Source organism: Dipteris shenzhenensis, unplaced genomic scaffold, assembly GCF_047967505.1.
Source record: "Dipteris shenzhenensis isolate YYH24624 ecotype China unplaced genomic scaffold, Dip_SZ_1.0 scaf0013, whole genome shotgun sequence".
In the NCBI taxonomy this organism is placed as follows: domain Eukaryota; kingdom Viridiplantae; phylum Streptophyta; class Polypodiopsida; order Gleicheniales; family Dipteridaceae; genus Dipteris; species Dipteris shenzhenensis.
The window spans coordinates 1-20,469 of NW_028239320.1; the positions used below are offsets into that span (position 1 = coordinate 1).

At 48.6% G+C, this 20,469-nt stretch overlaps 1 protein-coding gene and 5 non-coding genes across 6 annotated transcripts; 2 read left to right on the top strand and 4 right to left on the bottom strand.

The window, feature by feature from the left end:
- Positions 1–730: 730 nt before the first annotated feature.
- Positions 731–3,470, bottom strand: LOC147879447 (uncharacterized). The gene is made up of 5 exons (XM_087372191.1): positions 3,088–3,470; positions 2,673–2,854; positions 1,925–2,375; positions 862–1,550; positions 731–798 (listed from the first exon to the last, which is right to left on the bottom strand). Exons 1-5 carry the CDS (start codon positions 3,468–3,470, stop codon positions 731–733), a joined length of 1,773 nt encoding a protein of 590 aa, XP_087228317.1.
- Positions 3,471–7,064: 3,594 nt separating this feature from the next.
- Positions 7,065–7,137, bottom strand: TRNAH-GUG (transfer RNA histidin (anticodon GUG)). Its single transcript has one exon. It is a non-coding gene; the product is annotated as a tRNA-His (tRNA).
- Positions 7,138–7,285: 148 nt separating this feature from the next.
- TRNAL-CAA (transfer RNA leucine (anticodon CAA)) lies at positions 7,286–7,369 on the bottom strand. The gene has a single exon. It is a non-coding gene; the product is annotated as a tRNA-Leu (tRNA).
- Positions 7,370–10,253: 2,884 nt separating this feature from the next.
- Positions 10,254–10,336, bottom strand: TRNAC-GCA (transfer RNA cysteine (anticodon GCA)). Its single transcript has one exon. It is a non-coding gene; the product is annotated as a tRNA-Cys (tRNA).
- Positions 10,337–19,008: 8,672 nt separating this feature from the next.
- On the top strand, positions 19,009–19,081 carry TRNAV-UAC (transfer RNA valine (anticodon UAC)). The gene has a single exon. It is a non-coding gene; the product is annotated as a tRNA-Val (tRNA).
- Positions 19,082–19,993: 912 nt separating this feature from the next.
- Positions 19,994–20,067, top strand: TRNAD-GUC (transfer RNA aspartic acid (anticodon GUC)). Its single transcript has one exon. It is a non-coding gene; the product is annotated as a tRNA-Asp (tRNA).
- The last annotated feature ends 402 nt before the right edge of the window (positions 20,068–20,469 follow it).

Here is a 20,469-nt window from a genome sequence, read left to right on the forward strand (position 1 = left end):
GGCTCCTAGTCCATAGGATATTCTTGATTGGCGTATACCCTAGAACTTTCCTCGTGTGTGTTCCGGAACCTACCCCCCAGTGTTGGGGTCTAAATACTAATTCTCAACTTCTCGGGGAATCCTTCATCTTCAAACCGAGTCTCCGTCAATCTTTTAATCTCCCCATTTTTTTCTATTCTCTCATTCTGAATAGAGGGAAATTTCGTATAGAGTGAGGCAGAGTATATCAGAAACGGGAGAACAGGAATAGGATTTTCTTCGTCCCCGACAGGCACGGCTTCATTATCTTGGGGCGATTCCTTCGCTGACAAATGCTTGTATCGTATGTTGCACCTATAATTCCTGAAGGATTGGAACTAATGGAATCTACATCTCGGAGGGGGGGCTAATAAACCCTTGCTGTTACCCTTCCCTTACATCAGTCATTTTTATTCGTGACACCTGCCCATAATGGTTAAACTTTTGGAGGAATGAGCAGGAAGCAACAGAAGCATAAAACCAATAAATTAGAAACTCTGTTGAATTGCATCTTTCTCCGCACTCTGTTTTATCTTGCTTATACGAAACGATTTATTGTTGGAAATTCGTGAAACTTGTGATAAGAGTCAGTTAATGATAAAGATGTTCGGGGAGTTCTTACCCCCCCACGTGACTGTGGGATATCCATCGTATAATAATTGCTTAATATTCGTAAGGGGATTCGGGAAAAGTCGATCCTCTTTCGGGCGAGTCACACTCCTTCATATACATCAGGAGTCCACTGATGAAACGGAACCAGGGAAGGTTTGAAACCCATTCCTACCACAATACACGTGATGGAAATGTATATTCCATGAAACGGAACCAGGGAAGGTTTGAAACCCATTCCTACCACAATACACGTGATGGAAATGTATATTCCAATAGAATTATACATCTGGGTAGACACAAGTCCGTCAACTATCTCATCGAGTTGAAATTTTCCACCAGATAATCCGTATGGTGGGGAAAACCCATAAGCTAGAATGGCTGAATTGGCCCCGCCCATTAAAAGGAACTTCATGGTCGCCTCATTAGATCTTATATCCCTTTTCGTGTATCCGGATAATAGATAAGAAGATAAGCTCAGACACTCCAAAGCTACAAAAATAGTTATTGAATCATCTGCACGGCATGAAAACATTCCCCCTAGACCCGCGGTTGATATAAATAACGAAAACTCTGTCAAGGCTATTTTTGCGCATCGTACGTAATCAACTGATAATGGAACAGATAGTAATGGACAGATCAGGAGGAGTAGTCTGAATATATTGCTGAAAGTGTTGATCTGGATACTTCCATAAAAAATTGAAACAGTTTTGGTTTGCCATTGACACAACGAGAGTACTATGCTAATGACTAAGGATGTTAGGGAAATTCGATGAAGCAGAGGTGTATCTCTCCCCTTAGATACTAAATCGGCAATAGCTATTGTTACTAAGCCGGAAATTCTACTAAACTCTGGAAGAATCGAGAAATTATCGCGGAGGAAGAGGGGATCAATACTTTTCGTAGTTCGAAGCAGGTTGATACTTAGAAATGGAGTAACTATTACGGTACTTTATATTGAAACTTCGCTAAAAAAGTCAATAATTTGTTCAAAATTTCCCGTGTCTTGACTGAAAAAACAAACTTTTACATTTAGAGATTCATATTTGACCGATGGATGAGTAGTCCCTCTATAATAAAGTAGAGGGAGAGGGAGACATATATCTAGAGATACCTCGACATTTATAAAACATATCTCGTTAGATATTTCTATTTCTCCCATGTCTCTACTCACTTAGTCTCCACCTATCTAGATGTCCCTGCCATGTCTCGATATGAGTCATGCAAGGATACTACATTGAGGGTTTCAACCCACAAATAGAATAGAAAATTGTGGATTGAAAGGAAAAACTGAGACTACCGTAGATGGGCGAAAGCCTTATTAGCTTCAGCCATCTTATGAGTCTCCTCCTTCTTACGCACAGCACTGCCGTGATTTCTAGCGGCATCCATTGATTCGTCACTCAGTCTTGAAGCCATACTTCGACCTGAACGTTTTCGGCACGCAACCAATAACCATCGGATAGCCGAAGCTTTTCCTTCTGAAGGTAATATTTCAACGGGAACTCGATACGTCGATCCACCTACACGTTTAGATTCTGTTACTATATCGGGGGTTACTCTACGTATAGCTTGTCGCAAAACAGACGGTGGATTCCTATTCGTCTTTTCCTTAATCCGCTTCATAGCCAGGTAAAAAATAGGATAAGCTAGAGATTTATTACCATCCCTGAGAATGCGATCAACCAACATATTCACCAATCTATTATGATAAATTGGATCCGATTCTATATTTCCCTTTCTGTTCGCTACATTGCTCCAATCGAGTATGAGTTTGCAGATGCGTCAGATTTCAATCCTATCTCAACAGTATCCTACAGAATTATTTTGGCTTTTTTACTCCATATTGTGGGGGGGGGGTGGGGGGGTTCCTTAAGCCCCCCCTCTTGAGGTTTCAAAAATCAATCTCTTGGTTCTATCTATTTGGGGTAAAAAAATAGTCTCACTAGGTTCTCATAGGGAGGCTTGGGCCTACCTATCCAGATAATGGCCCCTCTAACAAATAACTACTCAGCTGTCTTCCATGTCGGAGGAGGATAATTCGCCTGCCTCCTCCCGTTCCAGGGCCTCTTCCCGTTCAAGGTCGGAGTAGGAGAATTCGCCCGCCCCCTCCCGTTCCGGGGCCTCTTCCACTTCCATGTCGGAGAATTCGACCGCCTCTTCCCCTTCCGAGTCGTCAATCGGGCGATCGATTGGGAAATCCCCTTCGATTAATGCCAGGAAAAGGCTTTGACAGGGCCTCCACATTAAAAATGCATAATACTGAAGGGTTCGGGCGTGTGCCTGTTTCTCCTCAAACGAAAGTTTGTCGAAGCTCTCCTCATCTAGTGGAATTTTTGGTGATGGGCTAGCTTCCCGGGATTTCGGCTCAACAATCGTTTCTTCTGGTTCTTCCGGCTCCACCTCCTCCCTGAAGAAGGCTTTGGCTGTATCCCCAAGGATACGGAGGTCCGCCCTTACTAGTCTTCCCAGTCGGAAGACCCCTGCCCTTGTCCTCGGCGGAGCTCCGTGTGGATAAAATCAAGCTGGGCGACGGGATTCATTGTTTGACCGAACTCATAAACGTTGGCTCCCGTCGGAACCCCCCGCTTGCATTGGTCTGAAAGATCGGCATAATCTACCAAATCCTGTCGCAGGTAGGCCAATGGGTTTTCTGAATGAAGATTCTCCAAAACCTCTATGGCAGGGAAGGTCATTTTGGGGAGAATCTTTCCTTTCCCTGTGAGTTCCCTATAAAATAGGGACTCGGGTAGGCTTGACTCTGACCCGGTACTACCCGTGCTGGCGCCAGAGAGGCCGGGCCTGTCGTATTCATGGTCATAATCCTGCTCGTGATAGTTCATTTCCCTATATAGTTTTTTTACATTTTAGGAAATTCAGTATCATTCTACGATGATCAAATTTCCAACAGGGGTCCGGGCTGTCGAACCACGTCTCCCGGAAATTCTCAGTACATATGGCGGAAAACGCTTTTCACATATCGAGGTCGGAATGGGATCGGGTGTTTCACGTCTTACTAGAGTGCCCGGACTGTGGTAGAAAATCTTTCAATTCCGTAGTTTCGATCATTATTATACGATAACTTTTGAGCATTTCGGGAAGCGGGTAGGAGGACGCGCTATTCGTTTGCATCCATTGGTTTGTGGTGGGTTTGATGCAGATTTTGACGGAGATCAGATGGCCGTCCATGTACCTTCATCTTTAGAAGCTCAGACTGAAGCTCGTTTTGTTTTCGCATGCAAATCTATGGAAGGAATCGCACTCCGTTGGACGATACATCCTTCGGCACTACTCCAATCAACACTGGCAGCTCGCCTCGCGAATAGTCGAGATTCAGCCAGCTAAACCTTTGCTTCGCCTGGGTTCGGTTTTGGAGCAAGCCTTGAAGATTGCTTGATTTCAAGTCCATGGCTGGTATTAGGGTGGTTGGTTGGCCCACCTTTGAGACAAGACGTGACATGTCCTTTCCCCCAACGGTCACGCACTAATGCCGGGAGTAAATCACATTACGCCCCATGTTTATCTTGTTCGTGAAGGGCTCTCTTGCCGGCATGTTTGGCGGGAATGTGGTCTAAAGTTTAGTTTTTTTTCTTCGCCGAAAAGCTCTCGATACACTGGTGCGTGCATATGGCCGGAAAACCTTTGGTTCAAGATGAATTCGGCCAGGGTGAGAACCGGCGTGTTGGCATTAACGATCATGCTCTCATCTTTCGAATCAGTCGTTACGGGGTCAATGAGCTAGCTCATAGCTACGAGAGAGGTTCCCGCCGGAACGAGGTTCTGGGGTACGAAATAAAGCGACGAGGATCAACGAGTGGGAACGAGAGCATTTTGGTGGTGGTCCTCTGGACCCCTTCGGAAGTTCCAAAGGATACTCTTAGGTGGGGTTCCTGCCGGGCCTTTTGGTGGTGGTCCTCCGGACTGTTTAAGTGTTGGTCCCGGGGGGTACTTGGGTCTCCCATCCAACGCATTTTTGCTTGCGCTAGCGGTTCCTACCGAACCTGACCTGCTTTCATCTTGGAACTCGACCTGCTTCATTCATCGCCGAGGGCTGGGGCACTCGACCGCAAAGGGGGAGAAGCTTTCACGACTTCCCACGGTATGGCCATTACTCTTAAAAACAGCTTGCTGGTTTCACCGTTATGAGCCAGTTATTGAAAAAGCGTTCGCACGCTTATGGGGCAAAAGGCCGAAGGAGGACTCCTTTTCCTGCCTGCCTGTAGGTTTTTGTGGTCCTCCGGACTCCACAAAGTCGTAGCTCTTTGATTTACCCCTAGCCACAAGTCATCCCCGTATTTTGCCACATACGTGGGTTCGGTCCTCCAAGGCCTCTGTGGAGAGCTCAATTCAACCTGCTCATGGCTAGATCAATCGGTTTCGGGTCAAATAGAAACAACGCCGAAGATTCAACCTCGTTGCGCCTACACCTAATGGCTTAAGCCGCTGTTTCCATTTACTCGCTGACCCATTATGCAAAAGGTACGCCGTTAGAGTGTGCCGAGCGAGAGCCGACAACGCAAAGCTTCGCTCAAGGGTTCTATCGAACATTAGTGGCTTCGCCTCCGAAAGCTATAGCGCTTTCTCAGCCTCGCGTATGCGTTCTATCGAACATTAGTGGCTTCGCCTCCGAAAGCTATAGCGCTTTCGGAGCCTCGTTCCTTCGACTGATGGTTCGCATCGGATTTCAGGTTTTCTATTGCACTCCCGGCATATGGCGGGGTCTTTTCACCTTTCCCTCACGGTACTTGTAGTACGCTATCGGTCATTGAGGAATACTTAGGCCGCGAGGGTGGTCCCCCTTAATCACGTAAAAGCGATCATGATTCAAACACGGTATCCGCGTTTTGCAACGGTAATCAAACCTGCCAGGAAAGATCTACGGGGCTATCACCTTCTTTGGCCAGATCTTCCAACCTTTTCAGAATTCCTTGAGGGGGGGTTTCCACCCCCCCCCCTTGCAAGTTCCCCCCCGCACGGGGCCGGGGAAAGCGGGGGTCCCCCTCTCGGGGCCCTTTCCCCTTTTTTTGCCTAATCCGCTTCCGCTCGCCGCTACTAACGGAGTCTCAGTTGATTTCCTTTCCTTTAGCTACAATGATGTTTCGGTTCGCTAAGTTTTTCAAGTCCGAGGCGGAGCCGCAGCACACGGCATGCCCGGCAAGCTTGGATACGGTTTCCCGATTGGAGATCCATGGATCACAGACGGTATCTCCCCATGGCCTTTCGCCTTTGAAAGCGTCCTTCCTTCTCAATGCCCAGGCATCCATCCAATGCATTCTTTTCGATACAGTAGGAATTGAACCTACCGAACACCGTACAAAATCTTAGGCAATGAGTGTCCGGTTTGTGATCGCGCAACACTCAACCTGTGACTGCGTCTCCATTGGTGAACTGAAAACGCCTCAAGCCTTGGGGACTCAACCAGTGAACCTCAGAATTCATTCTTGCCCAGGCCAAGACATTCCAATGACCTTTCGGTCGTCGAAGCGCAACTGCAAACTCCCGATCAATTTTCATGGATGATTGGTGACATTGAAGAAAAAAGCCGAGGTTCCATCCACTACCAGATGAATGAGAATTCTGCGTGGGCACTCGGGTGTTTCACCTCATTTGATTTTCGATCCCTTGACACCAAAAATACCGCCGCGTTCGGATGGAAACGCGTGGTAGCGTTTTCGCCACGGAGGTAGGAAACGCCTTAGTTGAGAGAGATGAAGAACGGTAGGCGTTTTTCCCGAGGCGGACAAAGAAGTCTGAGAAAGCGCTGGGAACCCCTTTCATTAAAGTGCCATTCTCTTGTAGAAATTTCGTTGTGCCGGCACTTACCTCGCCTAGGGGCCTCTTCAGTCCCCGGGCAAACGGGTTCTCAGAGGGGATCTGGCAGAAATGGATAATTTCATATATGATGGGTGGGCTGGTGGTAAAGTCTTTAACTGGATTGACTGTTCCAGGTTCCGTAGCTTCACCTCTTCCCAAAAAGAAATTGAAATCTGCTAAGAGGAAGGATGGAATGGAAGGAAACTTATACTCCGAAACGATATGAGCTAGGAGTTCGAGATTCCTCTTGAAAACAGAATCCCAGCGGTTCCCCCGGCGTGGGGGGAGTGTGTAATCCTAGCGGAGCTAAGATCACAGCGCGTGATGTTGCGTGGAAGCTTGTTGCCCACTACCCCATGCCCGGGATTCCGATCCCGGCCCCCCGTCGGTTTTTTCGAATCTCTGGCCACAACCAAGAAATAGGACATCAAGGCAATCCACCAATCAATCCCCTTGCCCGGCTTCGGTCTACAGCTCGGCCTGGCTGAACGTCTTGGTTGGCGTTGATTGGTCTTCTGTTTTGGGCTTCGACCGAAGGTTCTCATCCTCCTTCGAACTCTATTTCGCTATGAGGATAGCAGCGCAAAGTAGTCGGGATTCAAGCGTTGGGATGATGTGTTTTTGGCGAATAACGGGATTCGAACCCGTGTTTTCAAATTCACAATCTGACACTCTGACCCATTGAGTTATACTCGCCCTTGGGGCTCCCCGCAAGCAAGCCCCAAGGGCCCGCCCAACAAACCAATTCAGACACGCCCATACTCGCTATCGGATTCGAACCGATAACCCTTGAAATGGAACAGATTCGAAGTCTGTCGTGTTTACCAATTTCACCAAGCAAGTATGCTCACTATCGGACTCGAACCGATAACCCTTGAAATGGAACAGATTTTGAGTCTGTCGTGTTTACCATTTTCACCAAGTGAGCAAACGGGGGAAGCAAAGCTCCGGGGGCGGAGATCAGAATCTCTTGCTGCTCCGCCCGACCCACCCGGGCCCCCGTCCGCCACTTTCTTCTCTAGACACCCCGGCTCCGCTAGACGGAGCTTGCTCTGGCTTGGCCGGACCTGCGGTTCTTTACCGAGGGCGGGAGGGATTGAGGCGACCATGCCGACCTGGAGCAGCAGCCCCCTGTAGCTGGCTTGAGGTCGCCCACGCTTTCTCGTGTTTATCAACCCTTTCGTTTTGCCTCCTCTTTACCGATTCATACCAGTCCATCTACGATCCGAGTAACCTTTTTGCCGAGTGTGCTTGGCGCAAAGCCCTTTTTCCTGAACGAGATATAAAAACTCGGATTCTTATTATTATTATTGGATTACTACTATTCTACTATTACTGTCATTCCCAATTGATATTATCATCAGATTCCCATTATCCTTATCACTATCGGATTATTAGAATTATTGCCCTATTCCTGGCAAGGCGGAGAACCCGGGAAGAAACCCAATCCTTTGGTCCCTACCTTTGGCCTTCATCCTTTACTAGTATTGGAGCGAAAAGTATTGACCCATACTTTAGGTAGGTCACGGAGTGAGACCTCGATTTGTTGAGAGGGCCACTTCTCCCGGGGAACCGGAGGGAGGAGGAGTTCTGTTTCGTTGAAACGATGCCCTACAGGCACTAACCTGAAGGGCTGGCAAGTGCCCCGGAGGTGCACCAAGTACCTACCCCGGAGACCTACGGAGAGGTAAGTAGCCCGATTGCCAAACCGACCTACGGGTAGCCCCGGGGGGCTGTCAAGGTAACCCGCCCGAAGGGAAGGGCAACAAGTAACCCAAGGGGAGTGTGGGGGTAGCCCCGCCTCGCAGGCGGGGTGGTAAGGTAGCCCGGTGGCCCCGGGATGAAGCGCTATCCCGGGCCGGCTCCCAGGACCCCCGCTCGCCCCTATGCTATGGGGGGCCTCTCTGTGCCGGGGAGTCCCCTTGTGGTTGGCTTTGCAGGTCGGCCTGCCGGCTCCCCTCTCGGGGTATTGAAAATTACTCGACCGAAGGGAAGAGGCCCGGAGTAGGCGGGTCCAGCTGGTTTTGGAAGCCGGTTGGCTAGAAGCATATTCCTGGGCTTCGACTCGATTTCTATCGATTCCCTTCGATTTCCGTCTTGGTGATGTTCCCCATAGAAGCATGTTTGATAAGCGCTTGTTTCGATTCCCGTGATTCGGGGCGATCAGCAGAGGCCGGGTCTTTCTCTTGTTATGGAGTCGGAGCATTGTGGGATAGAATTTCTATATGGAAGGCCTTCAGTGATCAGTTTAGTTCGACCTCGCGTTGGCATCGACCACTGCTCATCAATTGCATCGACACTACGAACCACGAATTGCATCATCAAGTAATAGTTGTGGTAGTTAGCCTAAACTTCTCAAACTCACTCCTTGGCCTAATAGGCTGAATTGATGGGAAGGCCTAACTGTTCAAATTATTGGTGATTCAGGAAGTCCTTGTTTGTGCTGTTTGTGGATGAGGTCCATATTGATCGTTTAAGTGCAGGTTTTCCGTTTTAGTCGGATACCTCCATGTTAGTGAGCCATGGTTTTGCTAGAGCGAATAGGCGTCTACGGCTATAACCGTCATCCAGCCTTTCCTAACGTCATCTGAGCAAGGGAAATCTTGATTTCCCAATTTACCGGGGGGTGGTTTAGAGATTAAGATCCTAGCCATGAGGATAGAATAGCTGAGGGCTACGAGGTGGATCGTTAGATGAACCGATAGGGAACATCTAGGAGGGTGTGGATCTGACGATCGAGAGAGTGGGACAGAAGCCGGGTAGGATATAAGCTATCTTTTTCACCCTGTTAGCCAGGGGTTAGCAGTATTTAATGGAAAATTGGGTAAAAAGAAAGAAAGTTCCTAGCTGTTCGACCCCATAGGTTGGAAGCTGTATGCTTCCGGCTCGAAGCTAGAAAAGGAGGATCATGGAAAAGCTGTATGTCGGAAGTTGGATCCTGGCTGAGCTGTTCAGAAAGACCGATTCGTAGGGAATGTGCTGATCGAAGGCTTTATCCAGAGATCGAATGGTAGGCATAGAGCATTTCGTCGCCCGAGAGGCAACTACGTGGTCGAGATATACATTGCTGCTGGGATTGAATTCCAGAAGGTTCCTTGGAGAAGCCGAAGCCTTGCTCTCGGGGGTATCCTTTCTGGCCGGTGCACATCGCTCGCTCGCAGCGCAGGCCAAGGATCTTTGCTTCTAGCCAACCTTGGGCCAAGGATCGGATCTTCCCGTTGCGTGGCTGCCCCGATCGCATAGCTTGCTTTCGACAACAAATAGGAATTCCCGTCGTAATGAGTAGGCTGGTTTATGAAATCCGAGATCCGAGGCACACTCCGCCCTAGAGCTATACACGCGCACAGGCCAACACTTTTTTCTATTCTATTCTATTCTATTCTATTCTATTCTATTCTATTCTATTCTATTCTAAAGGTCATTCAAACCAGAACAGAAACCAAATGCGGGCAATTTACAACGCAAGAAAGACAACTCGACTTTGGGGCACTCCGACAACCACCGGCACCATCGGGGAATCGAACGAAGAGAGTTCGTCCGCTAGGTGTGGTCGAACTGAGGCATGAGGGATATCAAGTAGTTACAACATTAGAGACCAGACATTCGCGTTCGCGGGATGACAGCGATCAAACTTCCTCGCTTCACTCAGTAATAGGAATCATAGGATCCTCCTCCGCAATTTCTTTCACTTGGTCAATCAAATAAGGGCTGGCCGGGGCTGGCTGGTTAGATATTGGATGTTCGAGCTTCCCTCCCCGCTCCCCTCTCATTCTTCGGTTGCTTCGCTTCTCTTTCCTAATTTGCTTCGGCATTGGGAGAGGCAGGATTCGAACCTACGTAGAAAACCTTCAACAGATTTGCAGTCTGTCGCTTTTAACCACTCGGCCACTCTCCCAGTAAGCTTCGACCTTCTGAGCCGAGATCGCGAGACATTGATAAATCGGTCAATCCACACGTCCTAACCCGTTCCAATGGACTAATCAAACAAGTAGAAGTTCGAGGAATCAAACAAGTAGAGGCATTCCCCAACGGTATATGATCCAATGTGCACTTTCTGCATCCTACAGGACTCGAACCTGTGACCTTCAACTTAGAAGGTTGTTGCTCTATCCAACTGAGCTGAGAATGCTGTACATTACTAACCACTTCGCGAAGAAAGAATGGGAAAGATGGGTACCTTTTAATTAATTAACTTTTTAGTCTCCATTCCTTATATACTACAACCGGACCGCCGCGAACACTGATAAACGCGCGTTCTGAACAAGCAGCCACTGGGGGTGACATAGACATATGTATACTTCCATATCTGTATGTCAGTTATTTCGGCCGTCGGCTGGGCGGCATTGAAGAGATCGGGAGTCAAGTCTGAATAGCGGTAACGAATTTTCGTTACCAATCTCGCAGTAAAAAAGCAAACGAAGATTATCGTATAATAATCCATGAATATTCGAAAAAGCGTAGCCATTCATATTACACCTTTTACTTAATAACCACCTGCGAATTGATGACCTCCTTGTGGGGTTGGTAGCGATCGAACAATCAAAGGCTAAGTACCAGCTGTATTTGCACTTTCTCTGTTCGGTGCTTTTGTCGTTAGCACTCTTTTGTTCATTAATCAAGCGTGTTCGTTCCGTCCGGGCATCCTAGTAAGACGCGGAACACCCGATCCCATTCCGACCCCGATATGTGAAAGGCGTTTTCTGCCATATGTACTGAGAATTATCGGGAGACGTGGTTGACAGCCCGGACCCTCATGCACACTCGTGCTGTTTGTCACTAAACATTCGAAAAAACGAATCACAAACACCCTTTAATTTAATTCCCGAGAGGGGAATGAATTTATGCCGACAATGATGAGGGAGGGTTTTGATGGGGCCCGACCCTTTTTCCCATGAAAAAAAGCGAGATAGATTAAAATTGGTAAATCGATCGGCTGAAAGCCGAACGTTTGCGGTTCGAACCCGTCTTGCCTGCCTCGGTTTTGCACCTTCCGTACAATTGAATGGTCATTTGGTGGCGCTAGCCATTCTCCAATTTTGGGCTTAATGCTGGTATGTGGCATTTATTGACCGATTATTCGTTAGAGATGGGCCTTTTTGAAACTTTTTTTAAGCACCAGAAGCCTGCTGCGAGCACAACCAAGATTCGCAGCGGAATTTTTATGTGTGTTCCTGCTAGTGAGAGAATTTTCAGCTGCGGCGAAGTGTCCGCTAGCAGCATGGTGGGCGGACCGGGGCCGTTTGGCTTTTGCCAGCAGTGAAAGCATGAATCGCCTACATTAGTAGCGGGGTCGTCGGGGTAGCGTATGATCTACGCTATCCCCTTCGGCCCCCCCGGGGCTCGTCGTAAGTTATTGCTTAGATGGCAAAATCCCCCAAAACCCTTGATCCTGGCTCAGAATGAACGCTAGCGATATGCTTAACACATGCAAGTCGAACGTTGTTTTCGTCCTTACGGGGCCACCAACCGCAAAGCCGGTTCCCCCCCTTGGTGGTTGGCTTTGCCTTCTTCTTAGGCAAAAAAAAGTGGTTTGGATTCGGTGAAGCGAAGCGTTTTCTGCTTGGTGGGGCCCCCCCCACCCCCCAAACAGAAGTGTACCACCGGCAGGATCCGCCCCGCCTTTGCTTGTCTTGTCAAATGCCCCACGTGAGAACAGTTGGAAACAAAGTGGCGAACGGGTGCGTAACGCGTGGGAATCTGCCAAACAGTTTGGGCTTTTTTCTCTGACCGGGGAAACGCGAAGCGCAGAAGGTCTTCCGACCGTCTTAGCCTTTGTTCGTTTCGCTAACCAAAGTGCTTGTAGCTCAATTGGATAGAGCACCAAACTACGGATTTGGGGGTTGAGAGTTCGAATCTTTCCAAGCATGGGTCGAAAACAACGCGTAGCGTTTTCACAGGGAAGCGCGCAGCGCCCCGCCTATCGATCAACAAAGGAACGTCGATAAGTCATCAAAGTTTCAAGTCAGTGGTTCCAATCCACAACGAAGCCGCGGAGAAAGCTATAGCGCTTTCTCCGCTCCGCACCCGGCTCTGGTTCCGCTGGCGGAAATAGCTTAATGGTAGAGTATAGCCTTGCCAAGGCTGAAGTTGAGGGTTCGAGTCCCTTTTTCCGCTTGCAGAATTACGTCCTACGGCCACTCGGGTTTTGTTCCTGACGTTTATCAGTTTCTCGGGTTGTGGCCGGAGGGTTCCGGTTGGGCCGAGGTTTCCGAATTTCATAAGAATTCCGCCATCAAAAAGATCATGCAAGAAGGCAGTATCTTCCAAACAAATTCCATAATCTGCGAATCCAGCTTTGCCCCGCCACATCCTTCCTGCTTCGTATAATCCAACCAACCAACGGCAGGGACTTCATCAACCTGGCAGGAATTCATCGATCATCAAAGAAAGCCGGCGAAGCGCAGCGACCGAAGCAAGCGATCCTTGCCCAAGGCCTTGGTTGAAACAAGTCCTCAACCCTTAGCGAAGTGTTAACCGGATCAACACCTCAAACCATCTTAACGGTGAGGTAGTCATTCCAGCCTTTACTTCGCCGAATGGGATGGTTAAATAATACGGCGAAGCCTAGAAAGTGGAAGGCTCAAAGTAAGCCTTCCACTTCGTTCGCTTTGCGAACTACTTGCTAGCCTGCAAGCCAAGAAGATCCCACATCGAAGCTACGGAGACCGGTCGGTTGATGATCGAATTGTCTCCAGTGTTTGGATGCAGGACGAAGAGACCTGTGCGCCCTTCAGCCTCGGGATCTGGAATTTGATGGTGAGCGTATTGGCCTAGCCTTGTGAGACTCGTCCAATGGCAAAGGCTAAAGGCGCGCCCGCCCCTTTCTTTGTTTTTGTCGGGTAAGCGCTACGCGCAGGCAAAAAGGCATAAGGTATATTGAGTATTTTCTAACTGTTATATACCTCATCAGGAGGTAGGATGGTACCTATAGCTGAGCTTAAGCTCGCCTGCCTAGCAGCCTTATTCCCGGAGAAAAAAGCGCAAGGCGTTTGCCTCGCCGGCGGCGTTTGAGGCGAATAGCCGCCTTGCCAGCGATTAAGGCAAATAATATATTACGTATGAGTTGAGATATGTATTACATACGTGATACTGATCATATACATATCAAAAGAGAACAGTAGGAGTTAGCTATTCGATTGCTCCGCCAATGATTTACGATATTGAATAGCCATTTCTTCCTTCTGTTCTGGGGAAGGCAGTGTCTCTCTATTTCATTTCTATGGGGAGATTTTATAGAATTATAGTGAGGTTCAGGGAATACCACAGCATTGGGTTTTTCATACTCGACCTCCGAATAGTGTGGATAATAATAGTCCAGATAATGAAAATAAAAAGGAGAAGTTTTTTTCCTCTCATAATGGAAGAGGGGATACTTTTCAGGTATCCAATAACCTTTATGACTGAAAGGATAATGGGAAGAATCTTTATAAATAGAGAGATAGGAGGGAAGTCTCGAAGGAGATCATTTTCTTTATTTCAGTTATTCTGTCGATTTTCTAATTCGTTCCCTCTTTTCTTTATACCATGCTATGTCTGGTTTGATAGGATCTCAAGAAGCTTCTTTAATAGGTGTGGGATCACCGCAGGGTACTGTAGAACCAGGAATATTGACTATTTTGGGATTGGCATAAATATGTTTATGACTTGTTGGCTACCTGGCTTATAAAATATGTTCACGAGAGGGAATACGAACCGGAATAACGTCCGATCTTTTTTCTAGAAAGGGTAGAAGATTGATGTGTTTCCCTTTAATAGTTTTTAGTAACGGTTTGAGCTTTTACATCTTTCCCTTCATGAGTAATCCGTAAGAGGGGGACGACTTTCACGAAGTATGTGATTTTTCGGAGAAATCTTCAGATTTTCGTCTTTTGGATGGTTTTTTCCGGAGCTCCTTTCGAAAGGAGGGAAACCCCAAAATTAGGTCGGCCAAATTCCCAGATTTCCCTCTTTTCCATGATTTTTTCAGAAGCCTCTCCCTCCGAATAAGGGGAAATCCCCACTCCCGAATAAGGGCTCTCTTTCTCGGATTGAGTCTTTTATGCCGAACATTTTCTCCTATTTGACGACGAATTTTAGATCCTGATGCCGACGTATTTGTTTCTGTCCATTATCTTTCCGTCTTTGATATTCATGACAGTTTGTGGTGTTTGGGCAGAGAACGCTTGGCGTTTTCCGCGTTGCCACCTTTTCCGCGCTTGCTTGGAAGTTTCGAATGCATGAGCATAGCCCGTATGCACGGGAGCTTCGAATGCATGAGCATAGCCCGTATGCACGGGAGCCCCTTTCCTTCCTGCGCTACAGCCGCTTCCCGAGCTTCTTGCCCGCGTTGCGGCACCCGCTTTTCCCTTGCTTGGAAGGGGTTCTCTTCGTTTTTCAACCCAATCACTTTCAGAATGCTATGGATTTTCGGAAGACTATCAAAAGGATACGCGAGAATAGGCAAATACAAAATCTTGCTGCCAAAGGCTGCTGCCAGAGCCTCATTTTTCCCATCTCTAATTCCATGGGGTTCTTCCGGGGAACCGATGGCGCTTAGCCCGGACCAACCCGAACCGAGGGTCCCTCCCCCAACCCCGAAAAGGTAGGAATCTGTTCAAATCTGGTATCGGCGGACGGTCGGGGATCTCTATGTCGGGTGTTTGGTCTAACCCCTCACCTGGCCGAAGGGAACCTCTCAGCAGCAACAGATAGATTTCCGTTTCGCCTGCAAAGCGCGAGGCTGGAATCGTTCTTTGGAGAACACTTAGCCCAAGGTTGGGAAGCTTGGATCCGGGGTACCTCGTTTGAGGTCCCGTTCGCGACTTCTGCCCACCGGGGGATAGACGCTCGCGGTTCTGGCGGCGAAGTGGTAACCAAAACCTATCCGAAAGGATGGAGTTTCGAGATTGGTCAGCCTCTTGGGGCTTACTCGTCTTGGCCTTGCTTTTCTTTGTGCCACCATATGGTGGTCCGAATCGCAGCCAGGAGATCCGGTTATAATAGGATCTTCAGAAATTCTGGTGTACTGGGAGACGACCCAGTAATAGGTGGCCGCCGGGTGGCGAATATATATCGTTGATTATGCCCCGTATAGATGTCACTATCAATTCGAGTAGGAGCCAAATATCTAATAATGGTTCTTACGAATCTGCCAAACGATTTATTTGGCGGAACATTGATGTGTCGCCTATCTCTCCTAAGTGGATAACCGCCGTCCGTAGATCATCGGCGATAACTTTATCCCCACTGGTGGAGAGGCTCCGGGAGTACCGTGAGGTACGGATAGCCGAAACTTATCGACTATTCGGAGCCGGGTATAAGGTGCTTGTTAAGCCCCCCAGACACGGGCGTTGGCTTCGGCACAAAATAATGATGCATTCACCGTCGGGACCTTTTCCGATCCCGTTGCAGTGGTGGCTGTCTATTGGTCAGACAAGACCACGTGACGCATCACATCAAGCGCTTCTTGGCGGCCATTAGGCGTTGGGAAGAGTGGAAGGTTGACTTCCGGAACATACCGATACTCATCTCAACGAATGGGTCCGGGACGGGAGAAGTACGTCCTTTCGTCCTGGGTAAGACAATGGACTGACTATCTCTCACCGAGACTGGTAGAGATAATGGAAAGGGGACACTACGACGTGTCGGTGTGGTGGAAAGCGATTAATGTCGTTCCCACATCACCGGATTATCCGAGGGCTGTGAAAAACAGTCAGTCAAAGGTATGGAACTATGTTCCGCATCTGGGATGAGGTTTCCGCACCGATACGGGGTCCACGGGTGCTAGATGAGGCATCATCTGGCATCAAGCCTTGGGTCACCCAGAAAGAGCAGGAAAGGCTCGGATGGGGGTAGGGGGGGAGGATGAGAATCGGCGGTTGGCATCCGGTTCAGTTCGGAGAAGAAGGGTTGGCATGTTTATGTGTTCCGCACGTCAATATCGAAATCCACGTGTCCCTTGAGATGGGCAAGAAAATAAGGCTGCAGGGAGTGCAGTTCAGAATTGACGAACCGAAGGCAGGGATAATCCCTGAAGAGAATACACGAGAAGCGTCTGGGAATTGTGTATTCTAGAAGGGTAGTGGTCTAATCCACGGCAACCACTAACTCCTCCTGAAGGCTAGAGAGGGGTAGGGAACGAAAAACTACTGACAAGGTTATTCAGATTTCCACCCTCTTGATCAACTACGAAGAAGAAAACATGACAAATAAACGGAGTCTTGCTATCATGCTCACGGTGATAGGTTCCTAGAGTCAACCGGTCTCCGGGGGCTACGGCCAGAGGTAGAGCAACGATCGTTGGGCAGGCTCTATGGCTGGTGTGGATGGCGAAGGGAAAGGGTCCGAACGCCCGTAAGGGTGGTTCGCCTGGCTGCGTCGATCAGAGGTAGTTCCGAATGGGACCATCCAATTCGGCTGGTAAACGCCTAAAAAGACGGGACAGTTGTCGGGAGAGACCTTGCGGGCTTTTTTAACTTGTCAAATCTCTTTCGAGAAACGGCTAGTTCTAACTCCGGACCAGCGGCAGTTGAAGCTTACTCGGGAGCATCATAATATTAATGATCAACTCCCACTTCGCATCGAGCGGATTAGATTCTTGATTTGCTAGATTGGCTAGAAGGTGCTTCTAAGGCCGAAGAGAATAGGGAATAGTTGGGTTTTCGGGTTCTCTATCTGTTTCATAAACAATGGCTAATGAGCCGAGCACCTCGAACCCGCTTGACGAGAGAGATCCTGGAAGATCGAAGATCGACCGACCCCTGATAGATTACGCGCGACATCGAAGGCACTTGGCACGATAGCTTCTTTCTTTGATGAGCTGGCCGAAGGGCAGCAAGGGAGTTAGAAGCTGGTCTGAGGTCGAAGACCGAAGGTCCAATACGAGATGGAGCTGAAAGCAACATCGAATGAAGGCATTGAGATTGGATGCTGCTGGGAGATCTTTGCTCGACCTACCCCCCGCCTAATGATCGAGGGAGCTGAAAGCGACTGAGATCGTAGGGTTTGTTTGCCAAAATAATGGGAATGGTCGATCACTTCGAGGCGAAATAAGAAAAATTGTTTGTTGGCTCTCCGAATAAAACATGATAAGAAAGAATGCCTTTTTGAATGAAATGGGTTGTTTGGCTTTGTCGAATCCAAATGGGGGGACACGAAGCAGAGGCAATCGACGCTGAGCGAATGAATTCAAACCATTTGTTTGCCAATAAAATTCTAATTTCATGAAGAAATTGCTTATTTATTGACCCGAATGGCTGAAAGAAATGACCAAATTGGATGAATAATTCGCCCCAGCAGAAGCTAAAGGGCTATCCGACTTGGCTGGGTCGATCTCTGATACTCCAGCATCTCTGCTCCCTACCGGCACAAGATGAAATATCTCGGGATTAAAGCCGAGAGAGCCAGAGAAAAACGTATAGAATGTGCTCTTCCCCCTGTTGGACTAGGATTATTGCGAAATCGGATTATTGTTATCTGTGCTAGTCAATCATGAAAACAGAGCGATCTGTATTGATCTATAAATTTGCGTATTATAATGGAGCCACGACTGATTTGACCTTTTTCTTCCGCTTCAGGAGAATAGTTCCAATGGTAGAACAATGGTCTCCAAAACCAAAGGTTAAGGGTTCGAATCCCTTTTCTCCTGATTACCTAGCTCGGTACGAAGAGGTTGCGTTTCTTTACCACAGACAAGTATCATACTGGATATGGGGCACATAGCGCTGGGAAGGTCCAGAAAGATATACAAGGACCAGCTATTGCCCGGTTCGACAGGGCCCTAGTAGAGGTAACCAAGGACAAATGGGCCTCAGCCGCCTATTCTTATTTCCCCCAGTCGTACAAGTTCGAGATACTGGCGTAGCAAAAGTGCGTATCATTTGGGTGGCTAAGGGCACCTCTCTAGGCTACCTCCGGCCGGCCATCCGGGCCATAACAACAAATCGGAGGCGGTTCGCCCTTGGGATATCTTTTCCGCTTTTAGCTCCTCCATCTCTTGTGCCGGACGGGAGGGAAGGACGGTCAATTCCGAAAGATTTTCCTTCCTTTGCCTAAGATTTGGCCGTTTCTCCATTTCCGCCATTTCTTGTTTTGGAAATGGGGGTACTTGTTGGTTCCCTAACGGGAACCCCAGCAACTCAGCGCTTTATCTCCGGAGAAGCGCTTTTGCGCGCTTCGCTTCGAGGGTTATCTCTTTCCGGAGCGCGTTTCGCGCCCCGCACGCCATTTCTCTCGGGAATCGGGGAAGGGAATCTCGCGGCCCTCTTCTTCAACCGGAAGCCAGGCCACTTATCCACCACTTCGCTCTAACTAAAAGGCCGAGGGATGGATGCACTTCAATGGCGCAGCGACTCAGGGCACAAAGCGATGAATTACCGGTAGGGATATGTAGTAAGATAAAGCGTCGAGCGATCAATGGAAGAACACCATCGAGAAACGCACCACTCATGGTGTGCTCTTTGATAGTTGATGATCTGGCAATTCCAAGCAAGAGGGCCGGGGGGACGAGAGGACCTTGCCCGAGGGGGGACTCGATACGGGCCGGTAGGCACCGTAGAAGGAAAGGGAGGGCTGTGAGCCCCCTGCAGAGGGTAATTAGCTCAGTTGGTAGAGTGCCTCGTTTACACCGAGAGAGTCAGCGGTTCGAGTCCGTTATTACCCAAGGTTGGTTTTCCAAACCAAACACTGTAATTATGAATTGAATCCGGCGTATGGTTTTCAAATCCACTAATTTGATTGATGGTGGTACAACCACGGGAATCCCGGAAGGGGCAGAAGGAGCGAGCCCGCTTTATCCGCATGACGAAGAAGAAAAAGCTGAATAATACTTGCAAAAAACGTTATCACAGTTGAATGAGACGGAGGAAAGTGGCAGGCAGCCATCCACTTCGTGTCGTGGATGGCTGCCCGCCACTTTCTTCTCACAAAGCTTCACTGCAGCTCCATTGGCTACACGAGCGCAGCAGACGCTTTGTGTAATTCATCCACACCTGCGATTTCTCCTTCGGACTGCATCGCAGGTGTGGAACCACTAAAAGCTTGACAGATGGAGGCAAGGTTCGCAGAGAACGTGAAAAACGAGCAATTCTTTCTTTCTTGGAAACCGAAGAAAAAGAAGGTGCGCTGTCGCATGGCGTTTTCTTGGTTTATGGTACAATTCAAACTACTAGATGGTCATGAAATCTGTGGACCTTTCAATTCAATTGAAAAGCGTTGGGCGAGCGGCAGGGCGTGGCTCCGCTTGCTGCATAGCGAGTAAAGGCCGGGGGGCGGCTGGCTTCGCCTAAAAACCGATCCGAACTTGCAGATTGTGCCATTACTACTACGAGGCCCTCGAAATGCGACAAGACCACGGGTTGACCAACCTTCCTACTGCCACCGCCTTCAGGTGCGAAGCAGGGAGCCCTAGCCCCCGCCCGGCGCTGCGCGGGCCCGCCACGGCGGCCACTCACTTCATTTTCCTCGAAAGCCTCGTTCAGGCGGAAGATATAGTTTCAACCTTCGGATCTCTACTGGCATAGCCGTGCCGAGTGGAAAGATCCCGATGAAGAATCTACGATGATTCATGACGTTTGGGAAAATAGCTTAGTTGGTTAGAGTGCTGGTCTGTCACGCCAGAAGTCGCGGGTTCAAATCCCGTTTTTCCCGGTGAAACTTGAATCAGATTTCCTACAAGCAACGTCTCTGGGAAAAACCCAGTCTTGACTGCTTCTCGAATTTTCTAAAATTTAGTAATGACACGAGTTATTCTCCCTCCGATGGTCCACCCCGCCAAATTCCGTCCGGGAGGGATGGAAGGAGAATGGGAATCGGGATGATGCTCCGGAAGATGGGAATTATCCGTGCAACGATGCTCCGAAGCGTGGTTATTATCCGAAAGAAGGGAGGGAACCTTCGAAATTTACTAATTAGGGAGGAATGACAGGGAAAAGGGCGACTCCGTGGGATGTCTCGATAACAGAACTGACGGGATTGTACGTGGGTATAGTATCGATGAACATATTAAGAATTTCGCTACGACGCAGGGACTTTCCGAACAACTTTGGGATT